At 40.0% G+C, this 22740-nt stretch overlaps 2 protein-coding genes across 21 annotated transcripts in view; one reads left to right on the forward strand and one right to left on the reverse strand.

Annotated features, from left to right (window-relative positions):
• SUGCT (succinyl-CoA:glutarate-CoA transferase) overlaps positions 1-15023 on the reverse strand; it is an 808589-nt gene extending 793566 nt beyond the window's left edge. For 7 of the 20 annotated variants that reach the window (XM_082692660.1, XM_082692659.1, XM_082692656.1 and 4 more), the window contains exon 1: positions 14828-15018. In XM_082692660.1, coding sequence (XP_082548786.1) covers positions 14828-14927 — 100 coding nt within the window. In that variant the 5' untranslated portion in view covers positions 14928-15018. Of the gene's footprint in view, positions 1-14827 lie in introns of all 20 variants that reach the window. The other 13 variants (XM_082692670.1, XM_082692669.1, XM_082692655.1 and 10 more) reach the window with 4 other exon arrangements.
• Positions 15024-15060: 37 nt separating this feature from the next.
• MPLKIP (M-phase specific PLK1 interacting protein) lies at positions 15061-17244 on the forward strand. Its single transcript, XM_082692676.1, has 2 exons — positions 15061-15763; positions 16725-17244. Exons 1-2 carry the CDS (start codon positions 15425-15427, stop codon positions 16923-16925), a joined length of 540 nt encoding a protein of 179 aa, XP_082548802.1. The 5' UTR covers positions 15061-15424; the 3' UTR covers positions 16926-17244.
• Positions 17245-22740: the final 5496 nt, after the last annotated feature.

Here is a 22740-nt window from a genome sequence, read left to right on the forward strand (position 1 = left end):
CCAAAGAGACACAAAATCTATACTCAGAAAACTATAAAGTACTCATGAAAGAAATTGAGGAAGACACAAAGAAATGGAAAAATGTTCCATGCTCCTGGATTGCAAGAATAAATATTGTGAAAATGTCTATGCTACCTAAAGCAATCTACACATTTAATGCAATTCCTATCAAAGTACCATCCATCTTTTTCAAAGAAATGGAACAAATAATGCTAAAATTTATATGGAACCAGAAAAGACCTCGAATAGCCAAAGGGATATTGAAAAAGAAAGCCAACGTTGGTGGCATCACAATTCCGGACTTCAAGCTCTATTACAAAGCTGTCATCATCAAGACAGCATGGTACTGGCACAAAAACAGACACATAGATCAATGGAACAGAATAGAGAGCCCAGAAATAGACCCTCAAATCTATGGTCAACTCATCTTCGACAAAGCAGGAAAGAATGTCCAATGGAAAAAAGACAGCCTCTTCAATAAATGGTGCTGGGAAAATTGAACAGCCACATGCAGAAAAATGAAATTGGACCATTTCCTTTCACCACACACAAAAATAAACTCAAAATGGATGAAGGACCTCAATGTGCAAAAGGAATCCATCAAAATCCTTGAGGAGAACACGGGCAGCAACCTCTTCGACCTCTGCCGCAGCAACATCTTTCTAGGAACAACGCAAAAGGCAAGGGAAGCAAGGGAAAAAATGAACTATTGGGATTTCATCAAGATCAAAAGCTTTTGCACAGCAAAGGAAACAGTTAACAAAATCAAAAGACAACTGACAGAATGGGAGAAGATATTTGCAAACGACATATCAGATAAAGGACTAGTGTCCAGAATCTATAAAGAACTTAGCAAACTCAACACCCAAAGAACAAATAATCCAATCAAGAAATGGGCAGAGGACATGAACAGACATTTCTGCAAAGAAGACATCCAGATGGCCAACAGACACATGAAAAAGTGCTCCATATCACTCGGCATCAGGGAAATACAAATCAAAACCACAATGAGATATCACCTCACACCAGTCAGAATGGCTAAAATCAACAAGTCAGGAAATGACAGATGCTGGCGAGGATGCGGAGAAAGGGGAACCCTCCTACACTGTTGGTGGGAATGCAAGCTGGTGCAGCCACTCTGGAAAACAGCATGGAGGTGCCTCAAAATGTTGAAAATAGAACTGCCCTATGACCCAGCAATTGCACTATTGGGTATTTACCCTAAAGATACAAATGTAGTGATCCAAAGGGGCACATGCACCCGAATGTTTATAGCAGCAATGTCTACAATAGCCAAACTATGGAAAGAACCTAGATGTCCATCAACAGATGAATGGATCAAGAAGATGTGGTATATATACACAATGGAATACTATGCAGCCATCAAAAGAAATGAAATCTTGCCATTTGCGACAACATGGATGGAACTAGAGCGTATCATGCTTAGCGAAATAAGTCAAGCAGAGAAAGACAACTATCATATGATCTCCCTGATATGAGGAAGTGGTGATGCAACATGGAGGCTTAAGTGGGTAGGAGAAGAATAAATGAAACAAGATGGGATTGAGAGGGAGACAAACCATAAGTGACTCTTAATCTCACAAAACAAACTGAGGGTTGCTGGGGGGAGGGGGTTTGGGAGAAGGGGGTGGCATTATGGACATTGGGGAGGGTATGTGCTTTGGTGAGTGCTGTGAAGTGTGTAAACCTGGTGATTCACAGACCTGTACCCCTGTGGATAAAAATATGTTTATAAAAAATAAAAAATTTTAAAAAAAAATTTTTTTTTTCCTTACCACATTGGCAAGCATTCATAAATTAACACCCAGTATTGGCAAGGGTGTGGTGAAATGGGCACTTTCATACACTGTAGAATGTAAATCACTAATGACTCTGTACTGCAGCAATTTAACACTTCCCATAAAAATTTTAATTGTTGGGGCACCTGGGTGGCTCAGTGGGTTAAAGCCTCTACCTTCAGCTCAGATCATGATCCCTGGGTTCTGGGATCAAGCCCCGCATCGGGCTCCCTGCTCAGCGGGGAGCCTGCTTCCTCCTCTCTCTCTCTCTGCCTGCCTCTCTGCCTACTTGTGATTTCTGTCTGTCAAATAAATGAATAAAATCTTTAAAAAAAATTTTTTTTAAATGTTAAAATCCTTTGACTAGGTTCTCCTGTTGATGGAATATAATTCACAAAAAGATTCCACAACTATGCCTAGACATAGGTAAAACGTTCACTGCTGTACTTCAGATGTCTTTCATTCAGCATTGTTACAAATAATTCACATATAATAAATTATACAATTAATTAAGTTTTGCACCTGACTGGCTCAGTGGGCAGAGCATGTAACTCTTGCTCTCAGAGTCTTGAGTTCATGAGCCCAAGTCCCACATTGAGGGTAGAGATTACTTAAGATCAAAAAAATTTTAAGAAAATATTAGTAACAATTAATTCAGTTTTGACAGATACATACACCAGTGAAGTCACACCCATAATCAAGAAACAGAACTTTCCATCACCTGAAAGTTTCCTCCAGTCTTTTGCAAACTATCTTTCCCTCCAATCCCAGCTGTAGGAAACTACTAATCTGCTTTCTGTTACTACAATTTAGTTTGCATTTTCTAGAATGAAATCATTAAGTAAGGATCCTTTTGTGTTTGGCTTCTTCCATAAAGTATAATAATTTTGAGATTTATTCATGTTGTTGCATTTTTTTAAAGACTTTATTTATTCATTTGAGAGAGGGAATGACAGAATGAGCAGGAGTAGGGGCAGAGGAAATCAAGAGTTGGCTGCTTAACTGATTAAGCCACCCAGGTGCCCCTGTTGTTGCATTTTTATAAGTGAGTAGTAGTCTACTATATTTGTTATCCATTCAACTATTGATGGACATTGAGTTGTTTCCATTTTAAGTGAATCAAGCTGCTATGAACATTCAAGTAAAAGTCTTTGTGTGAACATGCTTTAATTTCTCTTGAGTAAATACCTGGTAGAATGGCTGAGTAATACGGTGAGTGTATCTTTAACTTTCTAAGAAACTGCCAAACAGATCTTCCAAGTGTTGTACAACAGAGCACGAGAGTGCTAGATGCTCCACGTCCTTACAACACTGGGAATTGTTATTCTTTTTAATGTTAGTCATTCTAATGGGTAGATAATGTTTCTTGCTGTGGTTTTAATTTGCATTTCCCTGGTGAATAATGTTGAACAACTTTTCATGTAATAATTGGTCATTCATATACCTTCTTTTGTGAATTGCCCCTCTGTTTAATAATGAAGAAAAATATTAAAAGCAATACAAAAATCCAACAAGAGGTGAAATGTTAAATAAGCACTGGCACATTGTTACAATACACTCTCAAGTAGATACTAAGAAAAATGAGACAGATTTATATATCCTGACATGAAAAGTTGACCCAAGATACATTTCTAAATTAAAAAATAAAATCAAATTATAGAATAGGATATATAATATGATCCTATTTTGTTAATATATAAATACATATATTTAAATATATAATAACATTAAGAGTGTATATTGGTAGGGGCACCTGGGTCACTCGGTCAGTTAAGCAAACCAACTCTTGATTTTGGCTCAGGTCATGATCTCAGGGTCATGATAGAGGACCAGTGTAGAGCCTGCTTAAGAGTCTCTCTCTCCCTCTCTCTCCCCCACCCGCGGTTCATGCATATGTGAGCTCGCTCTCTCTCTCTCTCTAAATAAAAATAATAATAATAAATGTTGGTAGTTGTAGGAGCATTCATAAAATTCTATCAGTGGTTAAATCTTGGGGAAAGAATTTATTGAGAACTTTTACCAGCTAAATTATATATTTCTGTAATTTTGCTTACTGTGATTATGCTTCTAATCAGCAAAAAGAAGACAAAAAGCAAAAAATGAAAACATAACGACTCAACAAAATTAGAAAAATACTTTCAACAATAAAAAAATTAAAAAGACCTCAGATATGAGAAAATATTTTGACATTAGGAATGAATATACAAGTAATTCTTGTTGCATAGATCTTCAAAAGTACTGGTCATCTGTACTCAGACCTCTTTTTAGGACCCCTGTTTTATTTGAAATGATGCATGAAATACGTTTAGGGGTCTCTTCATTCCATACATCTCATTTCATTACAAATCTATTAAGAGAACTCTACATTTCACTACCAATGCCAACTCACAGCCATAATTAGTAAAACTTTGTTTAGTGAAGCAAAAACTTTTAAACTGAACTCATTTCACATCAGGCAATTTTACTTGTATTATTTGAGAAGACAGATAATACAAGTAAATAATACAAGATAACTACCAGACAGAACTTCCAGAGCACACTGAAGTCAAATGAATGAGTTTTACACAGTGAAAAGCATGAATGCTGGAGACTGACTAGATTCAATTTTCTGCCCCAGGACTTACCCCCGACTGGCCTTCAAGATCACTTCACTTCTCTTAAACTTGTTTCCTCATCTGAAACACCTAAATCATAGAGTTTGCAAGGGTTAAATGAGATGTTGTATATAAAGTGTTCAGCACACTTTTTGGCATATGGTAACTCCCTACTAAAAGTTTCCTTTTGTCATTATTATCACTATCATACATGTATTACATATAGTCACACCACCTATTAAAATAAATAACTTATTCCAAATGTTAAAACAAGAAAAGAAAAACATGGGGCGCCAGGGCAGCTCAGGGGGTTGGGCCTCTGCCTCTGGCTCAGGTCATGATCTCAGGGTCGTGGCATGGAGCCCCGCATCGGGCTCTCTGCTCAGCAGGGAGCCTGCTTCACCCTCTCTCTCTCTGCCTGCCTCTCTGCCTACTTGTGATCTCTGTCAAATGAATGAATACAATCTTAAAAAAAAAAAAAAAGAGAAGAGAAGAAAACCACATGATTGTTTGAAGAAACAGAAATAAACATGACTCTCAATACCCTGTACTTAAGAAGGATATCTACACACCCCTATTTTGCCAGTTTGTGAAAGAAAAGAATAAGCTGGATGGGAATAAAGGGTGATTATAAGAGGAAAAACAGTTGGAAGGGGCATCAGTTGTTAATTTGTTGTGATCTATTAAGCAGCTTGTATACCGCTCTATCTTATTTAGCCTCTAGGAGTAAAAGCTATTATAAGGATACAGCTGACCAATCACGCAAAGAAGTATAATTATAACGAAGGCGCCATCAATTCTATGCTTGCCAGAGCTGCTTCTAAGTCTCGCCTGGTATTTGGCCTTAAGGTTTCCAGGACACAAACAAATTTAAGCAGACTAGAGTAGACATAATTGACAGATGCCCACCTAAGTGGCTCATCTGTGTGACAGCAATCATGGCATCCCTCCCCACTGTACTAGCCAACATTAAAAAAGGAAAAAAAAAAGTCATAAAACAAACTGATCAAATATTATGTCAAATAGAACATGTAATATACACTAAAAGGATTTTTTAATTTGATATTTTACAGAGAACTTAACTACCAGAGCTTAGGAGTAAGAAAGCAGGATAGACATCTTCTCAATGCATGTTCTCTAAATCTGCTGAAGCTTTATTTAGGATAGTTAGCAGGATGTTCTCTCTCTATCATGGGTTAGAAGTCTTGGAAAAAAGCTCTGTTCCTAACAGTATAGTTTGACAGGTATCTGTAGGAGTTTAGAGTACTTTAAAAATTAGTATCCACTGGAAGACATTCCGAGGAAAGTAGAATTTCGGAGCTGTAAAAAGGTGGAGTGGGAGTGATGCTCAAGTTGCAAGGCGATCACACAGAGACCACCAGAGAGTAGTTAGGTGGGTAATTACTTACAATAACTTATAGCTGACATCCTATTTCTTTTTTTTTTAAGATTTTATTTATTTATTTGACAGAGAGAGATCACAAGTAGGCAGAGAGGCAGGCAGAGAGAGAGAGAGAGGGAAGCAGGCTCCCTGCTGAGCAGAGAGCCAGATGTGGGACTCGATCCCAGGACCCTGAGATCATGACCTGAGCTGAAGGCAGCAGCTTAACCCACTGAGCCACCCAGGCGCCCCCATCCTATTTCTTAACAACTGTCCTTTACCCGTAAGAACTCGGCTATTTCTGTGGGATTTGCAATCAAACAGGTCTTGGAACTGTTGGATGCCACTATTTTAAGGAAAACTTGAGGAGTTTATAGAAAGAATGATGTAAAAAGATCAGAAAGGGGGCTTTTGAGTCATGAGTAAACCATGCACAACCAAAATACAAGTCTGCCAATCCAAAATCCCTCTGTTCTTCCACACTTCCCAACTTTCTCTTGCAGTTAGATTAGGGTCCAATACCTGGGGTCTGGCCAATGAAATGAACAGGCACAAGTAACAAAAGCCATTTTAGGCCCGACCCTTAAAAATACTGCATGAAATCCTCCGGGCTTCTCTTCTCACACTACCGTGACCTTGGAGGCTGCAAGTTACAAAGAGTGAAGTTAGATGTCCAAAAAAGATGTTTTTATTGTATTAAGCCACGAAGATCATGGGCTAATTTGTACTGCAACACAACCAAGCCTACTGTGACTACTAGAGATCCCAGCATTGGAGGAGAAAAATGGTAGCCTCGAGGAAATGTCACAGCATCAAAGCGAACAACTGATAAGTCCATTTCAGGGGAATTGTTTTACTGTCCCTTGAGATTTGGGGAGACTTTCTACGAGATACATGAATCATTTTAAAGAAATCAATTTCCAGGTTTTCAACTTCCATACATCTTCTTGCCTAAAATTAATCAGCCTACAACTAAGCCTTCTTTCACAACCCTTCTGCCCACTAGGCTAAAGAAAAGTATATTCCCTACACATCTCAGATCTTACTCTCACTTTAGTTATTATAAAATGTATTTTAAGCAATAAAAATTTTTAAATATAAACTTATATGCAAGGGATTGTTTTTTCAGTCCTTTAGGAGATGGACCACTACTATAGATTGGTATGTGGAAAGGTGGAACACTACCAATTTATAGACCACGTAATTCAATTTAGAGTTATAGAATTTATAACCAGAAGTCAGAAAGCCAGAGGAAAAAAAAAGTCAATGTTCAGGACTCATTAATGGGCCATCCTGAAGTTAACTACTCAGATGATCAAAGTGGCTGAACCAGGAACTAGTGGAGCAAATGATAGTTACTAACTATTGAAACTGAGTGCTCACAAACCCCAGGGGCTCCTTGAACTCAACGTTGGTGGTGTGGCTGTCCTCTGCGAGAAGACTAACCAAATGTAAGTTCTTTGCACAAATTAGAAAAAAGCATCTCCTTCTAGAGAACTGGCAAAACAGGGCTCCCTCTAGGTTGTTCATGAAACACTATCATTATGTGTTGATGGTGTTGAGGAAAATTGTCATTTAATCACAGCAAAGAAAAAAATGTGTATGCAAGGAGTCGGGGGACGTTGCAGTGTTAGACTGTGAATAGGATGAGCTCTCCTTTAACACACAAAAAAGGTATTGATTCCTATTTTACAAAACACTGCAAATATTTAACTAAGAGGAATAGAGGGGAAGGGAAGGCAAAGGAAGGCACAGCCTGGAGAAAGTGTGTGGGGTGGACATACATGTGAAAAAGAATATGTTTTACAATTGGATTTGTTTTTCGTTTTTTAAAGATTTTATTTATTTATTTGACAGACAGAGATCACAAGTAGGCAGAGAGGCAGGCAGAGACAGAGGAGGAAGCAGGCCCCCTGCCAAGCAGGAAGCCCGATATGGGGCTCGATCCCAGGACCCTGGGACCATGACCTGAGCCGAAGGCAGAGGCTTTAACCCACTGAGCCACCCAGGTTCCAGTGGGTAATTCTGAAGGGCAGAAGAGAGGTCTAGAGAGAATTTAGAGTGCTTCCATGTGAGGATCTATGAAACCCTCCCAGAAACTTCTCTTCAAGTAGTAGGGATAAAAATTATTCTTCAAGACTTTAGTTTTGGGGGATGGAAAAGGGAAAGCAAAGAGCATGTTTGCAAGTACAGAGGCAGGCCTAGCATGTGTTCATGTTACAAACTCTTCAATACTGTTAATACCAATTATCAAATTGTCCATATATACTGGCACCAGCAGTATACGAAAATGGTATACATTCTCCATTATCTTCCATGACCCTGGATATGATCTCTTGGTTTTGTGGGATTTTTTTTACTTGTTTGTTGTAAATTTGACAGTTAAAAATTTGCATGCCACTGTCATGTTAATTTGCATTTAATGACTTCTGAAATCAAATTCTGAAAGTTTTTCATATTTGCTCTTATAAATTATTCTCTTCTTCTCTTATAAATTATTCTTATAAATTCTCTTGTAAATTATCTTGCCCCATATTGCTAAGCCACATTTATCTTATTACTGATTTGTATGGACTCTTTCTGGAGAAAGAATATTAACTTTTTATCATTCACATTTTGTGAAAATAACTTTTCCCTATCTCTTGTTTGCCTTCTGACTTATATTGGAATTTCGCTTTCAAAAAAATCATTTTAATTTCCGCCTCTGGTACTGTATCAGGATTCCTCAAGATTACCCACAATTACGGGGTGCCTGGGTGGCTCAGTGGGTTAAGCCTCTGCCTTCCGCTCCGGTCATGATCCCAGGGTCCTGAGATCAAGCCCCGCATCGGGCTCTGTGCTCAGTGGGGAGCCTGCTTTCCTCTCTCTCTGCCTGCCTCTTTGCCTACTTGTGATCTCTGTCTGTCAAATAAATAAATAAATCTTAAAAAAAAGAAAGAAAGAAAGAAAGAAAAGACAAGACTACCCACAATTCCAGGTTACCTGAGTGGCTCATCTTAAGCGTCTGCCTTCAGGCCAAGATCTCAGAGTCCTGAGATAGAGCCCAGCATCAAGGCTTCCTGCTCAGTGGCAGCCTGCTTTCTCCCTCTCCCACTACCCCTGCTTATGTTCCCTCTCTCGCTGTATCTCTGTCAAATAAATAAATAAAATCTTTAAAAATTTAAAAAAAAAAAAAAAGACTACCCACACTTCCAGGGATTTGTTAAAAGGATTCACAGGACTCAGCATACGGTTGTATTTGTGACTAAGGTTTATTGCAGCAAAATGATATATGACAGGATCAGCAACGGAAAAAGACAGGTAGGGTCTGGAAAAATCCATGCACAGGCTTCTTATGTTCTCTTCCTTCTGTGGAGGGCCACATCGAGCAGCTTTTTTCTCCAGAAACAAACAAACAAAAAGGCAACAAGTCCAATGCTTCTGCTCAGGGAAATCTTATTACAAACTCAGAATCTAAGGTTTTCACTGAGTGCTATTCACATAGATATGCTCTGCTTCCCAGTCTTTCCAGACTCAGAGGAAAAGTAGGTTCACCATAAATCACAAGGATTGTACAAACTATCTAGGCACCCTTATTAATTAGGAAGCAGTTCAAGTCCCAAGTTTCCAGATGCCATCCAAGGGCTAAACTTCTAAGATGGTCCTTCTAAAGACAGCAGCTTCAGGGCTGCCAGGGTGGCTTAGCCAGTTAAGTGTCCAACTCTTGATTTCGGCTCAGGTCATGATCTCAGAGAGCTAAGATTGAGCCCTGCATCAAGCTCCAAGATGGGCCTGGAGACTGCTTGAGACTATCTCTCTCCCTCTATCCTTCCCACTTTCTCTCTCAAAAAATAAATATGTTAACTCTTCTGCACAGGTACGATGTTTTCCCAAACCTAGATCACCTAAATGCTCATGTATAGGTGGGTTTCCCATTTAAAAAGCTTCTATTTTATTTAAAGAATAAAACTATCTAAGGCTTATTTTTTTCTATTTAAATATTAAAAGTTGCTTCTTGGATAGCAATTAATATTTTTTCTTGCTTTCTATTTTCTTAACACTTCAGGTTACCTACAAAATGTCTGTATTTTTATAATTGGAAAAGTACAAATATACAACTTCCGGTGAAAATAAAATTTTATTTTCTAATTTCAAAATAAAAATTTGTGTCTCAAAAACAATAATTATACTCTTACATTCTCCTTCATATTGAAGTATTCTGTCTACAGTTTTATTCACAATGAAAATTTTTATAAGCGTGAGTTAATGCTTCAACACCTGTGTTACACCTGAGTAAAGAATATTGGTCTACAGAGCGTCTGCCTTCAGCTCAGGTTATGATCCTGAGATCCTGGGATCCCGGGATCAAGCCCCTATGTCGGGCTCCCTGCTCAGTGGGGAGACTGCTTCTCTGTCTCCTGCTCCCCTTGCTTGGGCTCACTCTGGCTCTGTCTGTTAAAAAAATAAAATCTTTAAAAATATATATTTAAGGGCCCCCTGGGTGGCTCAGTTGTTAAGTGTCTGCCTACAGCTCAGGTCATAATCCCAGGGTCCTGGGATAAACCTCACACCCTGCTCCCTGCTAATTAGCAGGGGGCTTGCTTCTCCCTCTCCCAATCCCCCTGCTTACGTTCCCTCTCTCACTGTCTCTCTCTCTCTGTGTCAAATAAATAAATATTTAAAATATATATGTATTTTTTTAAAAGAATATTAGCCTACAAATAAGTAATCATGTAAAAAAAACAGTTCACCAGTGCGTGACTACCACAGACCATGCATACATGCTTAGAGTTGAAAAGATGATCATCAGTGAAGTTTGGCTCTCAGAGACTCCTGAGAACAAGTTGCTTCTAATACTTGCTTTATCATTGAAAATATTATGTAGGTGATATTATTATGATAATATTATGTAGTGATCCACTGTGTTCAGTATAGACCTAACCCTATAAATGACTGAATTAATCACATCCCAGAGATACACTGATGTTTTTACTACTAGAAGTCTTTAACATGAAACAGCTAATAACAGGACCTCTATAAGAAAAATGGAAATAATCTGAAAGTTTCAGGAAATACCAAGGTAAATATTATATTCTAAGTACACATATAAACATTTCTATACATATAAATTATTAAATATACTCTCCTATAAAACAAAATGTCTTATATCAAAACATGTTTTTAATATTTACATGTATGCATTTTTTAGCCTGAGAGTAAACACAGGTTCTGGAGTAGAGATCAGAGTTATTCTTACCTACACCAAAAAATGTATACCACTTTTCCCACACCTAATATGTCACAGGCATCCTATAGCGAGCCAGTTGGTTAGGCCTGTATATACAGGGGTTGAATCATAGGGAAGGGCCCCAAAACTAACATAGCTGCCCAAACGCTACTTTCCCAGAGAAAGGCAGAAAAAAAAGCTAATCTTCCTAATGGAAGCAAATTCTCCTTAGAAGAGAGAAGGTCTCAGAGTTCTTACCCTTTGGAATGTAAATAAATGTCTCTTGAGGGAAGATTAACTTCACAGGGTTTACAATCTCAATCTTGAATGTGTCTCAGGCTCTGAGTTTTATAACCCTTTGAGAGAAGAAACAAACTTCCTGGGCATTCTCTAACAATCTAATCTCTTAATCTTTTAACTTCTAAGTCTTGCCCTTTAACCCAAATTCTAGTTTTCTTGGCTTACAAAGCTGTGACCATACAGAAACATGAAAATATACACTTCGTGATTAATACACAGTAAAATGAACCAAAACATTTATATTTGCAGCCCTTGTCAATATTTGACACCTCCTAAAATATTTGACACCATTTCTGGAGAGCCCTAGGGAATTCCTCAGAGTTGCCCCAGAAGCCTCTTTTGAGGGGGGCATTTAGAAGTGCAGAGTGAGCAGAACTCTGAAACCCCAATTCCTGCTTCAAATACATCCCATCTGCTCTCAAATTTTGGGCTTCCAATAATGTTCTTTGAAGATAAGGCACTCTCTCTCTCTCTCTCCCTCTCTCTCTATATATATATTTGAAATCCCCTTGGCAGGGGTGGTACCCACCAAAAACTCCTGGGCAACCTAAATAAAAATCCTGTCTTATAAAAACACACATGGTTTCATTTATGTCTACACTTAAATTTTCTTGATGTGGTGCTCTTATTTGCATTAATGTGAAACCTAATGAAACACAGAACACCACAAAGTTAATCAATTATTTCTGGGGCTCCAGATATAGTTCACAGGTACTCAGAAAGTTCCTGATGTTCTGCTTGTTGATGTCCTATGTATACTATCCTGTTTTCTATTACTGATCCTCCCTAAACAGTGCTGTAATTCTCTTTCGGGAGGGAACCAAAACCTCTGTTGCTCACAAAAATAAGAGGTGCCCTTTTCATGGGACTCAGAGTTCAAGGAGCAGCCACTGTACTCTCATATCCACCACCCCAGTTCCTCACTTTTCTACTTCCAGGTAACCCAACATAAAACTTCCTCCCCCTCCCTTCACCTCTCTTCCCCTGCACTCACCACCATACAAAAAGACTGAATACAAATAGATGCCTCAGACCCACCAGTTCAGGCACCCAGATTGCAATTCCCACGCTGACACATGGGAAGATTCTAGAGACATTTATAAAAATTCAATATTAAGGTTATACGTGCTAGTCCCTAAATCTAAAATAATACGCTATACAGCACTTCCAAAATTTTACAATGTTTCTCTACTGCACTTTTTTAAAGATTTTATTTATTTGAGAGAGAGAAAGCAGAAGCAGGAGCAGCAGCAAAAGGAGAGGGAGAAGCAGGCTCCCCACTGAACAGGGAGCTTGATGGCAGGTTTGATTCTAGGACCTTGGAATCATGACCTGACCCTAAGGCAGATGCTTAACTGACTGAGCCACCCAGACGCCTCTAACTATTGCATTTTCCAAAGGTTAGACTGGGTAGCTCAGTCGACTGGGCATCTGTCTTCAGTTCAGGTCACGATCCCAGGGTCCTGGATGGCGCCCTGAGTCAGGCTTCCTGATCAGTAGGGAGTCTGTTGCTCCCTCTGACCCTCCCCCCAGCTCAGGCTTCTGGTAGCGCCCGCACAGACACGTGTGCAATCCCTCTCTCTCAAATAAATAAATAAAAATCTTAAAAAAAAAAAAAAAAAAAAAGGACAGACTTATTGTCAATTCATATATCTTTACTTAAGGGGAAAAAAAAAATCTCCTGGGATTCAAGAAACCTGAGTGCTCATTGCACCTCTGCTTGTTGTGTGAACTTAAGCTAGTAACTTAACTTCTTTTGGCCTGGTTCTCATCTCTAAAAGGGCAAATTGCCTATTCTCAGAAGTGATCCAAGTGGGATTCGGAGTTTTCATATAATTATTAACTCTCCTGGGACGCCTGGGTGGCTCAGACGGTTGGCGTCTTACTTGGCTCAGGCCTTGATCTCAGAGTCCTGGGATAGAGCCCTGCACCAGGCTCCCTGATCAGTGAGGAATTTGCTTCTCCCTCTGACCCTCCACCACGGTCTTATTTTCTCTCTCTCACTCTCTCTCTCAAATAAATAAAATCTTAAAAAAAAAAAAAAAGAATTAACTCTCAACACTTCTATATCCCTGCAAACCTGATGAAGGGTACACTGTTATGTATAATCTACCTGTCAAAAATTCTGACTGTACTTCTTTCCTTCCCCCATTTCTAATGGAAGTTCCCATGTGTAGAAGACAGCAAGATCAGTACAGGAAAGAACATTCTAGAAGTGTAGGCCAAGTAAAAAGACAACATACCGTATTTTAATCAATTCTGCAAATCAATTGCCAGTTACAAAAAAAAAATTAACAAAAGTAATTTTGGTCCCCATCGCCTTCATTTTTCACCTCTACCCAAAAAAGATTGGTTGGTGATATGAAAGGTAAGACAAGAGAAAATCACTGAACCATAATGATGTGACCGACCCCATGGTTCATTCGATCAATATTTGAGTGCCCAACTACCTGGCATTAAGCTAAGCACCAAGACAACGCCCAAAGGCTAAATTTTGGGGCGATACAGAGAAATAAACACTGAAGTGGATCATCTGGGGTCCTCACGCCCTACACGCTTCACGAAGCCTTCCTTGAAGGCATTATCCTGACTTGATGGATTCTACAACTGCGTCGACAGGAGAACTGAGGTGAACAGAATTCCCTCAGAATAACCGAAAGCCATTGGTGTCTCCGCTCCCCGAGGAGGATCCAAGCTGAGAACACATCGCACTTCAGCTGGCCTTGTCCCCAAGCACGTGTCACACGACAGCGAGGAGCGGCTCTCCGCCACCCCCCGGACTGTGATCTCAGGAGTCCCAAAGCTCTTCAGGATTTTGTTTCCCACAAGCTGATTCCACGAGTCACACGGGACCATCGTCCCCAAGCTCCGAGGGAGTCCACAAAGTGCTATAAAACGGCCATAACTAAATCGCAGCCCTAAATAAAGTTCTGGGACAGGTGTCTGGTACCACAGCGTGTCTTATTAGACATCAGGTGTCATGCTTGGATTAGCACGTGTGTCTCTAACCGAAAGTCTGCGAAACAGTCAGGATTTCAGAGCTTCGGTCAAAGTGTGCCCTTCGGGAATCAGCGTCCGCGCACCGGAGCTCCCCCCCCGCCCGCTCCCCCGCTCCGAGTAACGAGAACAGGGAAGGAGTCGAACTCCTGTCGAGTTCCCTCGGCCTCTCCCCCGTCCCGCAGAGCTGTGCTCGGAAGTCCGCTCTGCAATGCGGCCGGGGCACCTTCTCAGAGTGTGTTGAACTCGGGACATGAGGCAGGGCAGGGGGAAGGGGCCGAGGCGAGCCCAGGACGACCGCGCTGGGGCGCGAGCTCTCCGCCCCCGACCCGGACGCCGAGCAGGGTGACCCCGGGGCGGCCGAGGTGCGGGGCCAGGCACACCGCGGGGTCACCGACCGAGGGCCCCGAGAGGCGGGAAAGGCCACAGGGTGGGCTGTGGGGGCAGGAGACGCGACGGGACAGCGCGGGTGCTCGCCCCACGGCGCCGCCGGAGGGGGAGACCGCGGCCAGAGTCCCCTTCGCCGCCCGGACCGCGTCTCGGAGGGTACCTGACTGCGGGCGGCCGGTCCACAAACCCCTCCCGCGGCCCGGGCCGAAGAGAAGGCGGGTTCTCCGCAGAGCCGCGACCCTCGCCAGCGTCGCCAGCATCGCGCGCCTCTCAGATAGCCTAGTCCCGGCGTGAGGAGAGAGTGCAGCGCGCGCCGCCCGCGGCCCGCCGCCACAGGGGGCGCCCGAGAGCAGACCAGGCCCCGCCCTCCCGCCTAGTGGGCGGGGCCTCGCCGGGCAGTGCTTGCGCGGTTAGTGCTTTCCGGGCGGCTGCTTCCAGTTCGTGCAGTGGTTCGGTTAGTCGGTCCCGAGCAGGCGGCGCAAGACCATAAATGCCTTTATTTGCTGCAGCCGCGTTCGGCTTTTGTCCTTTTTCTTTCTCTTGCCTTTATTTAAATCTGCTTGATCTCTGCCCAATTCAGTAACCCACTTCTACAGTGCGCCTGCCAGAACCTTTGTGAGGCCGGAACCAATATGCTGTGCCTCGATGGCGGCCGGAGGACTGTTTTGGCCAGGACCACCAAGTCTGTGAGAAGGGTTGGTCGGGACAGTTCCGGCGGGAGAAGGCGGCGGTGAGGTCCTCGTCTTCGTCTCCTGAGATGCACCGACAGAGTTTTCGACCCCCGACTCCTCCCTACCCCGGCGCGGGTGTAGGAGGTTGGGGTAGCGGGAGCAGCTTCCGGGGTACCCCGGGCGGAGGCGGACCGCGGCCGCCCTCCCCTCGGGACGGGTACGGGAGTCCGCACCACACGCCGCCGTACGGGCCCCGGTCTAGGCCCTACGGGAGCAGCCACTCTCCGCGACACGGCGGCAGCTTCCCGGGGGGCCGATTCGGGTCTCCGTCCCCTGGCGGCTACCCTGGCTCCTACTCCAAGTCCCCCGCGGGGTCCCAGCAGCAATTCGGCTACTCCCCAGGGCAGCAGCAGACCCACCCCCAGGTAATAATAGCCAGCGTTTGCCGAGCTCTTACTGTATGGCAGGCATGGTACTAATAATAATCCCTTTACACGGGTTATTTTGTCTGATCCTCTATGAGGTGAGATACTATTGTTGGCCCTGTTTTGCAGATGAGTAAACTGAGGCTGAGAGAGAAGTTAAGTAACTTACTGTAGGTGAGCGTAGGCAGCAGAGCACTTGCGGTTTCTCGAGCCCGCGCGCTGTGGACTAGGACACCGCGGTGCCTGCGCACACTTCCCTGACTCCTGTCCTTGCCAGCGATCGTGCCGGTTCGCCGGGGTAAATTCCCTCCGACGGGTAGAACGAATGACCTCCCAGCGTAGAGCTCTCTGGGTTGTAGGGTTAGAGACTGGTGCCGTTTTCCCACTACTGGCCCACTGTTTTGGCGTGGGCGGGTGGGGGGAGGGGAGCTTCGGACTACACCGGCTTCTGCTCCAGGTCTTCTAGGGAAAAATCGGTGCTTTTTGGAAGTTTCCCGTTACTCTCCGTGAACACAGGAGGCCGAGGGAGTGTTTCCGGTGTGCCTAGGATTCGTGTGATTTAAAACTTAAACGGTTTTCTGCTTTCCATTGTGCTAAACCAACCCCACCCCTTTTGAATCTGGAGCTAAGTAGATAAAATTGCATAGGATGGAATTTGGAAGCCGCAGGGTTGAAGCACAGTTCGTTATTTCATCGCCAGTTCTGCAGAGTTGCTACATTAGAAATCAGAAAGTATTTGAGCTTTCATAATGGAATTGTTAATAAACGAGTATGTCAAATTGGCTTAAATACTTTTACAAACAAAAACACTAGATTAAAAGAAGAATGGACTTTGCAGTTGAACATGCTTGGGTTCAAAATAACTTTTAACTAGCAGTGTGATCCCCACTAGCTTTAAAAAAAAAAAAGTGCCAATTATCTCTACAAAACATTTTTTTAACTGATGATTTTTTTTCTAAAGGGTTCTCCAAGGACATCTACACCATTTGGATCAGGGCGTGGTAGAGAAAAAAGAATGTCTAATGAGTTGGAAAATTATTTCAAGCCTTCAATGCTTGAAGACCCTTGGGCTGGCCTAGAACCAATATCTGTAGTGGATATTAACCAGCAATACAGCAATACTCAAACATTCACAGGCAAAAAAGGAAGATACTTTTGTTAACATTTCTGAAATTCACCCGGAAGCTTCATGTGTCAGGAACATCTTGGACAAAACTTTTACTCCTGTAATTAAGTTGAACCCTAAGATGGTGACTTTGAATAATTAGTTCAGTCTTCTTGGTATTTTTCATCTTATCAAGTATTGTTGAGATTAGAGAAGACATACAGTAGAGTAATTTGCAATATTTAGCTCTTTGGAAGTGCCTACCACATTTTAGAAGATTCACAGTTTCCAAATATTTAACGTTCATGGTTATATAATGGACATTTGTCTTTCAGTGGTTTTCCAATGTTTTAAAATAAAACATTTCATCTTTCTAGATATATTGTGGTTTTGTCATATGCTAAAGAAGTAGAATTATTAAAATATTGCCTGTAATCACTTGCTTAGCATTCATAGGTAAATATTTTGCATACTACTTTTGAAAATGAAATAAACCATCCTTAGAGATACAGACAGTTATATATTTGTTCACAGGGAAAGAGGGTGAATGAAGAGAACAGAAAAGAATTCTATTCATATTTATTATAACCATTGTTCTTTGTGCATATTTTATGTAATGCTTTTGTAAATGCATTGAAACTTGAAAGTCACAGAAACCCACTTAAAGGGTATTTATACTTTTTATATTCATTTAACTGGAAAAGGCAATGATAGATCATAGCTAGGTTAAAGTGTTCTGTATCTGAATTTCTCAACATCTCTCAATATTTTGGAGTTATTTTCTCTTGGGCCAAGGAAGATGGGTACCAGCATTCTGAAATCACTTCCTTTGTGAAGAGAACATCTCCCAACACTGTCCATCCCAAGAAAGACCGATTTGTCCTACCTGGATCATGTTTCTGTGTTCCTGAACCAATAATGGCCCAAGCAATGAGGCCTAATTAGCTTGAGCTATGAACTATGTCTCCCCTATAATGAGACAGGGCTCCACTAGGCCTGCGTGGATTAGAAAAGTGGTTTTCCAAAGGAAGGGATGCTACACATGTATACCTGAATTAACTATTTCTTCCCAAATATTTTAACAAAACTAAGTCTTCTAACGTTCGGGCTTTTTAGATATTTTGATATCACAACATGATGAAGATAAAGCTAGTTAAAATTCTCTTTAAACATTCCCAAAAAGAAACATCTAAAAATGAAATGGTCACACAACCTGTTTGAGCCATACTCAGTTTCTTACCTCTTGGGTCTCAGAGGCAAAGAAGAAAAGCAGAGGGAAAGAGTTTAGACTAATAGAAGCTCCACAACAGCCAGGACTATTTGTACCAATTAAAAGCTGGATGAGTTATTTAACTTCTCTATGCCTCAATTTTTTCATATGTAAAATGAAAATAGTACCCATGTCATAGAGGTGTTGTGTTTGAGGATTAAAAGGGTTTATATGTGTGCAACTCTTAGGCCAGAGCCTGGCACATAGTAAGCACTCAATAAATGGTAGCTATTACTTTCTCATTCACCCCTATAAAGCCTCAGCTGCTAGAATGATGTCTGGGGAAATAGTAGGTGCTTAATAAATATTTGGTGAATGAATGCAAGCATTCTGATTATAACTACTGTATTGCTCTGCCTTGTCTCCTGTTATAAAAGGAATAGTAAATTAGTAATTTTCCCCAGTATTTTAAAGGAAATGTCTTTATTCTCTAACGTCTTTCCCAGATGATTTGAGGTCATGAAGTGTGATGAAAATTAGAGCAAATGGAATACTTTTGTAAACCTTTTAATGAATTTTAGAGGTAAGAAATACTATCTTTAGGAAGTAGCATTTGGAAATAATTATTAAACCACCTCTTAGAGATCACTGGCTTATTGGCAAAGATGAAAAAGGAAGTGAGAAAGAATTTTGTGCCATTGTATTCATTGTATTCATAGTGTATTTGGAAGATATACAAATTGTAACAGCTCTAATGGTTTACATGCATTTTATTTCACTGTAAGTATAATATTAAATATTTAGTTAAATGTAAAATTTCTTTTTTGCTAAGTCACCAACATCCACTTCAGAGCCGAGCTTTTCTGACTTTGCTGAGAGAAACTTTTGACCTCAGGAAAGGTGCATTACTGTTTGGCTCTAGTTGGTAGTGTATTCAGTTAACAAAATTCTTGCGACATTGTTAATTTGGTTTGTTTCTATTATTAGTCTATCTTTGTTTAGCTGAATCAAAGAATTGATCATTCTTTAAAATGAAAAATAATTGTTTTTTAGTGTTCCAAAATACACGTTTACCTCCATAGAAATGCTATATAACTTAGAAAATTTTTCGGCTAAGTATGCATCTTAAATATTCAGGTAACTCAAGAACGGAAGTTGCATCTTCAGACAAAGGTATGTGTACTTCTGGGAGTCTTCAACCTTCTAAGGGAAATGCAGGCATAGAAAACATTCCAGATCCCCAGTTCCCATATATGTATACTCTTTGTTAAAATGATCTGTCTAAAGAACATTTCCATGTTCAATGGATTATGCCAGTTCTCTTTACCTTCTGTGTTTTCATTGTCACCCTCTCCCACTTTACATAATAAAACTATGGCAAGCATGTGTATTATAATAACCCTAACAATATTTCAGGTCCCACATAGCCTTATAGAACCTTGCACTACCCCATCACCATCAAGATGTGGAGTTACAGCCCTTCCCTTTCAACCTGCTCCAGACAGACCTTTCTGACTGCCCAATTTAAGAAAGTATGGTAGAAGTTAGTTTTCATTATTAGTGAAGTGTGGTCTTAGAAATGGGTTTATTGGCCCATGTGGAGATGTTCAGAATTCAGATGTGTTGTCAAGTAGGAAATAGTATATAATGACAGTTTTTGTTTAATGGCCTTGACTTTTTTGTTTCCTGACTTCAAAAAACCATTTTTCCTGTGGGTGAATCATGTGAAAGTAAAGCAGAGAACAAGAACATAACATGAAGGTAAAGTTACCTTATTTTAAGGCAACAAATAATTAGATTATTTGCCTCATCTATTTTAGAATATTCAAAATGGGTGCAAAGCATGATGGGTTTGGGTGAATGCTGTTAAGCAAGCTATTTTCACCATTCTCCGTAACAGTAAAGAGCCTGATAAATAGGTCTCAAACCTGTCTCAGTAGCATAATTAGCATGGTTTCAAGGAGGAAGAAGTAAGAAGTTCCATGTTTATTTCTGATATGCTAATACTAGATTTTCCAGTGAAAAGATCCCATATCAAAGGTAAGTTCATGATGGTATATTTTTCAGATTCTTAGGAGAAACATTTTTATTAACCTTTGCCAGTTCATTATCATATTCTGTAAATCCATATTAATCTTTTACCTAGCTCAGCTGTCTTCTTTATTTCCTATTTATTCATTCTTAACATGTATTTAGGTTTAAGTTAACATAAACATTTTTTTTAAAGATTTTCTTTATTTGACAGAGATCACAAGTAGAGAGGCAGTCAAGAGAGTGAGGGAGAAGCAGGTTCCCCACTGAGCAGAGAGCCCGATGCAGGGCTTGATCCCAGGACCCTGGGATCATGACGTGAGCCAAAGGCAGAGGCTTTAACCTGCTGAGCCACCCAGGCGTCCCTCATGTTAAGATAAACATATCTTAATGGGTTTTGTTGTAAATAAGATATCTAATAGTCATCAGTATACCTTGCATGTTTCCAGAACTTGCTAGTGATTCATTATCTTTTTTGCTCCTAATTTCCATGATCTAATTTTTCATCTAATCTAAGACACTATTGTATGACTCACTATTACATACCACTTAGTAAAAACACTGCCCAGTAAATTATGATATGCCATCAATTTTTTTTTTTTTAGATTTTTTTTTTATTTATGTATTTGACAGAGATCACAAGTAGGCAGAGAGGCAGGCAGAGAGAGAGGGGGAAGCAAGCTCCCTGCTGAGCAGAGAGCCCGACGTGGGGCTTGATCCCAGGATCCCGAGATCATGACCGGAGCTGAAGGCAGAAGCTCAACCCACTGAGCCACCCAGGCGCCCCTATACCATCAATTTAAGATGCATCCCAATTTCAAAAATGTTCAGATGTGTGTCTTAGTTTGATAAGATACTGCAAACAAAAATAAAAGCAGAACATAAACTCAGGTGTAGGTAAATGGAATAAATATTCCCAAAATATGTATTAGGACATTGTGCATTTAATTTTGGAAAACAAGTTTAGTTATAATTAATTCTTCCTTTTCAGATTTTTATATACATCCTAATTTCTATTAAAAAACATGATTGTTTTTCAGACGTAAAATTTCTTATCTATATAGAGTTATGCTCAAGAAATCTATGCTATTTCCAGTTTTGTATAGGGTGTTTTTTACTCAGTTGTGTCTTAATTTTATGCTCTATCAGCTAGATGAGTAAGTGAAAAAGTTACAGATAAGTCTTACTAAACATCTTTGGTTAACTTTCCAAAGAATTAAGAAGGAGAATGGCTTGAGCAACAAGGTCTTTAGTGAGAGTGGTTTTCAATTTTTTGCTTTCAAAATTGAAGAAACCTCAATCAGATTGTCAATTAAAATTATTAATAATTTGATGACAGCTCAGTTTATAATTTTGGCATATAACTTAAAAGGAGTCCAGGAATTGAGTAGCATCACTATAACAATTCTTTCTGTCCCTTTTTACATGTGTTTTCTCCACATTTATACCTCAACATAAAAAGTAATAAAATTGATGTCTTATTCTAGCAATGGCTAGAATTTATCCATGAGTATGAGAAAATGCAGCACCATCCATCTCATTGAGAAACATTTCCAATAAAACTTGTTTTGTGTTTTTAATTTATAAAAATTAATATATTTTTATTGTTTGAATAATAATAATCCTCACAATGTTCAACACTTGGAGCTTTATAGTTGTTGGAAATGTATTTCTTTAATTTCTAAAAATATTTTTTATTTAAGTAAATATGTATTTCATGTATTTTGGGACAGATGTATAATAGAGTATCAGTAAAAAACTTTGAAGCAATACACTATTGCAATGAGATAAAATTACATAGGAGACTACAATGGAGATACAAATTGGGAATAAAATAGCATAAAATTTCTGTTAACTGTTTTAAGGAGTGATAGTGAATATCAAATTGCTGTGATTTATTGATTCTGCTGGATATCTTTGTAATGTACTAAATTTAGCTTAAAATTTCAGTATTACAGAAACTTCCTTTACAGTTTTTAAGATTAGGTAAAAATATTTTTATATTGACTTGACCATGTAGAAGAGGGTATATTACTTTTCAAAATATTTTAGAGAATATTTAACCAAAAATTTTAAAGGTCTCCAGCAGAGAAGGAAGAAAGGAAATACAATACAGTAAACTATAAATCCAAAAGAAATCAGAGAAGGAAGAAAAAATAAAACTGACAGTTCTAAGGAAATCTATCACAATGAATCTAAGAAATATAAAAATTCATTTTAAAGAAACATCAGATTGGATTAGGAAAATGGAATCCATCTATTTGCTTGTTTTACAAAGATACATCTAAAATTTAAAGAGTTAGAAGGGCCTCTGGGTGGCTGTCACTTAACCGACTCATGGTTTTGGCTCAGGTCATGATCTCAGGGTCGTGAGATCAAGCTACCACATCACACTCCATGCTGGCATGGATCCTGCTTAAGATTCTATCCCTCCCCTCAAATGTGCTCTCTCTCTCTCTCTCAAAAAAGAAAAAAAATAGTAAAATGAAAGATCATAAAATGAAGGGTTATAAAAAGATTCAAATTCACAGTGGGAATTCAGCACAGCTCTACCAAGCATGGATATAGCAAGCAGATGTGGAATTTCTAAGGATAGAGAAATGGTGCACAAAACAGAGATTGTAGATATTA

The sequence above is a fragment of the Mustela nivalis genome, assembly GCF_964662115.1.
Source record: "Mustela nivalis genome assembly, chromosome: 12".
Taxonomy (NCBI): domain Eukaryota; kingdom Metazoa; phylum Chordata; class Mammalia; order Carnivora; family Mustelidae; genus Mustela; species Mustela nivalis.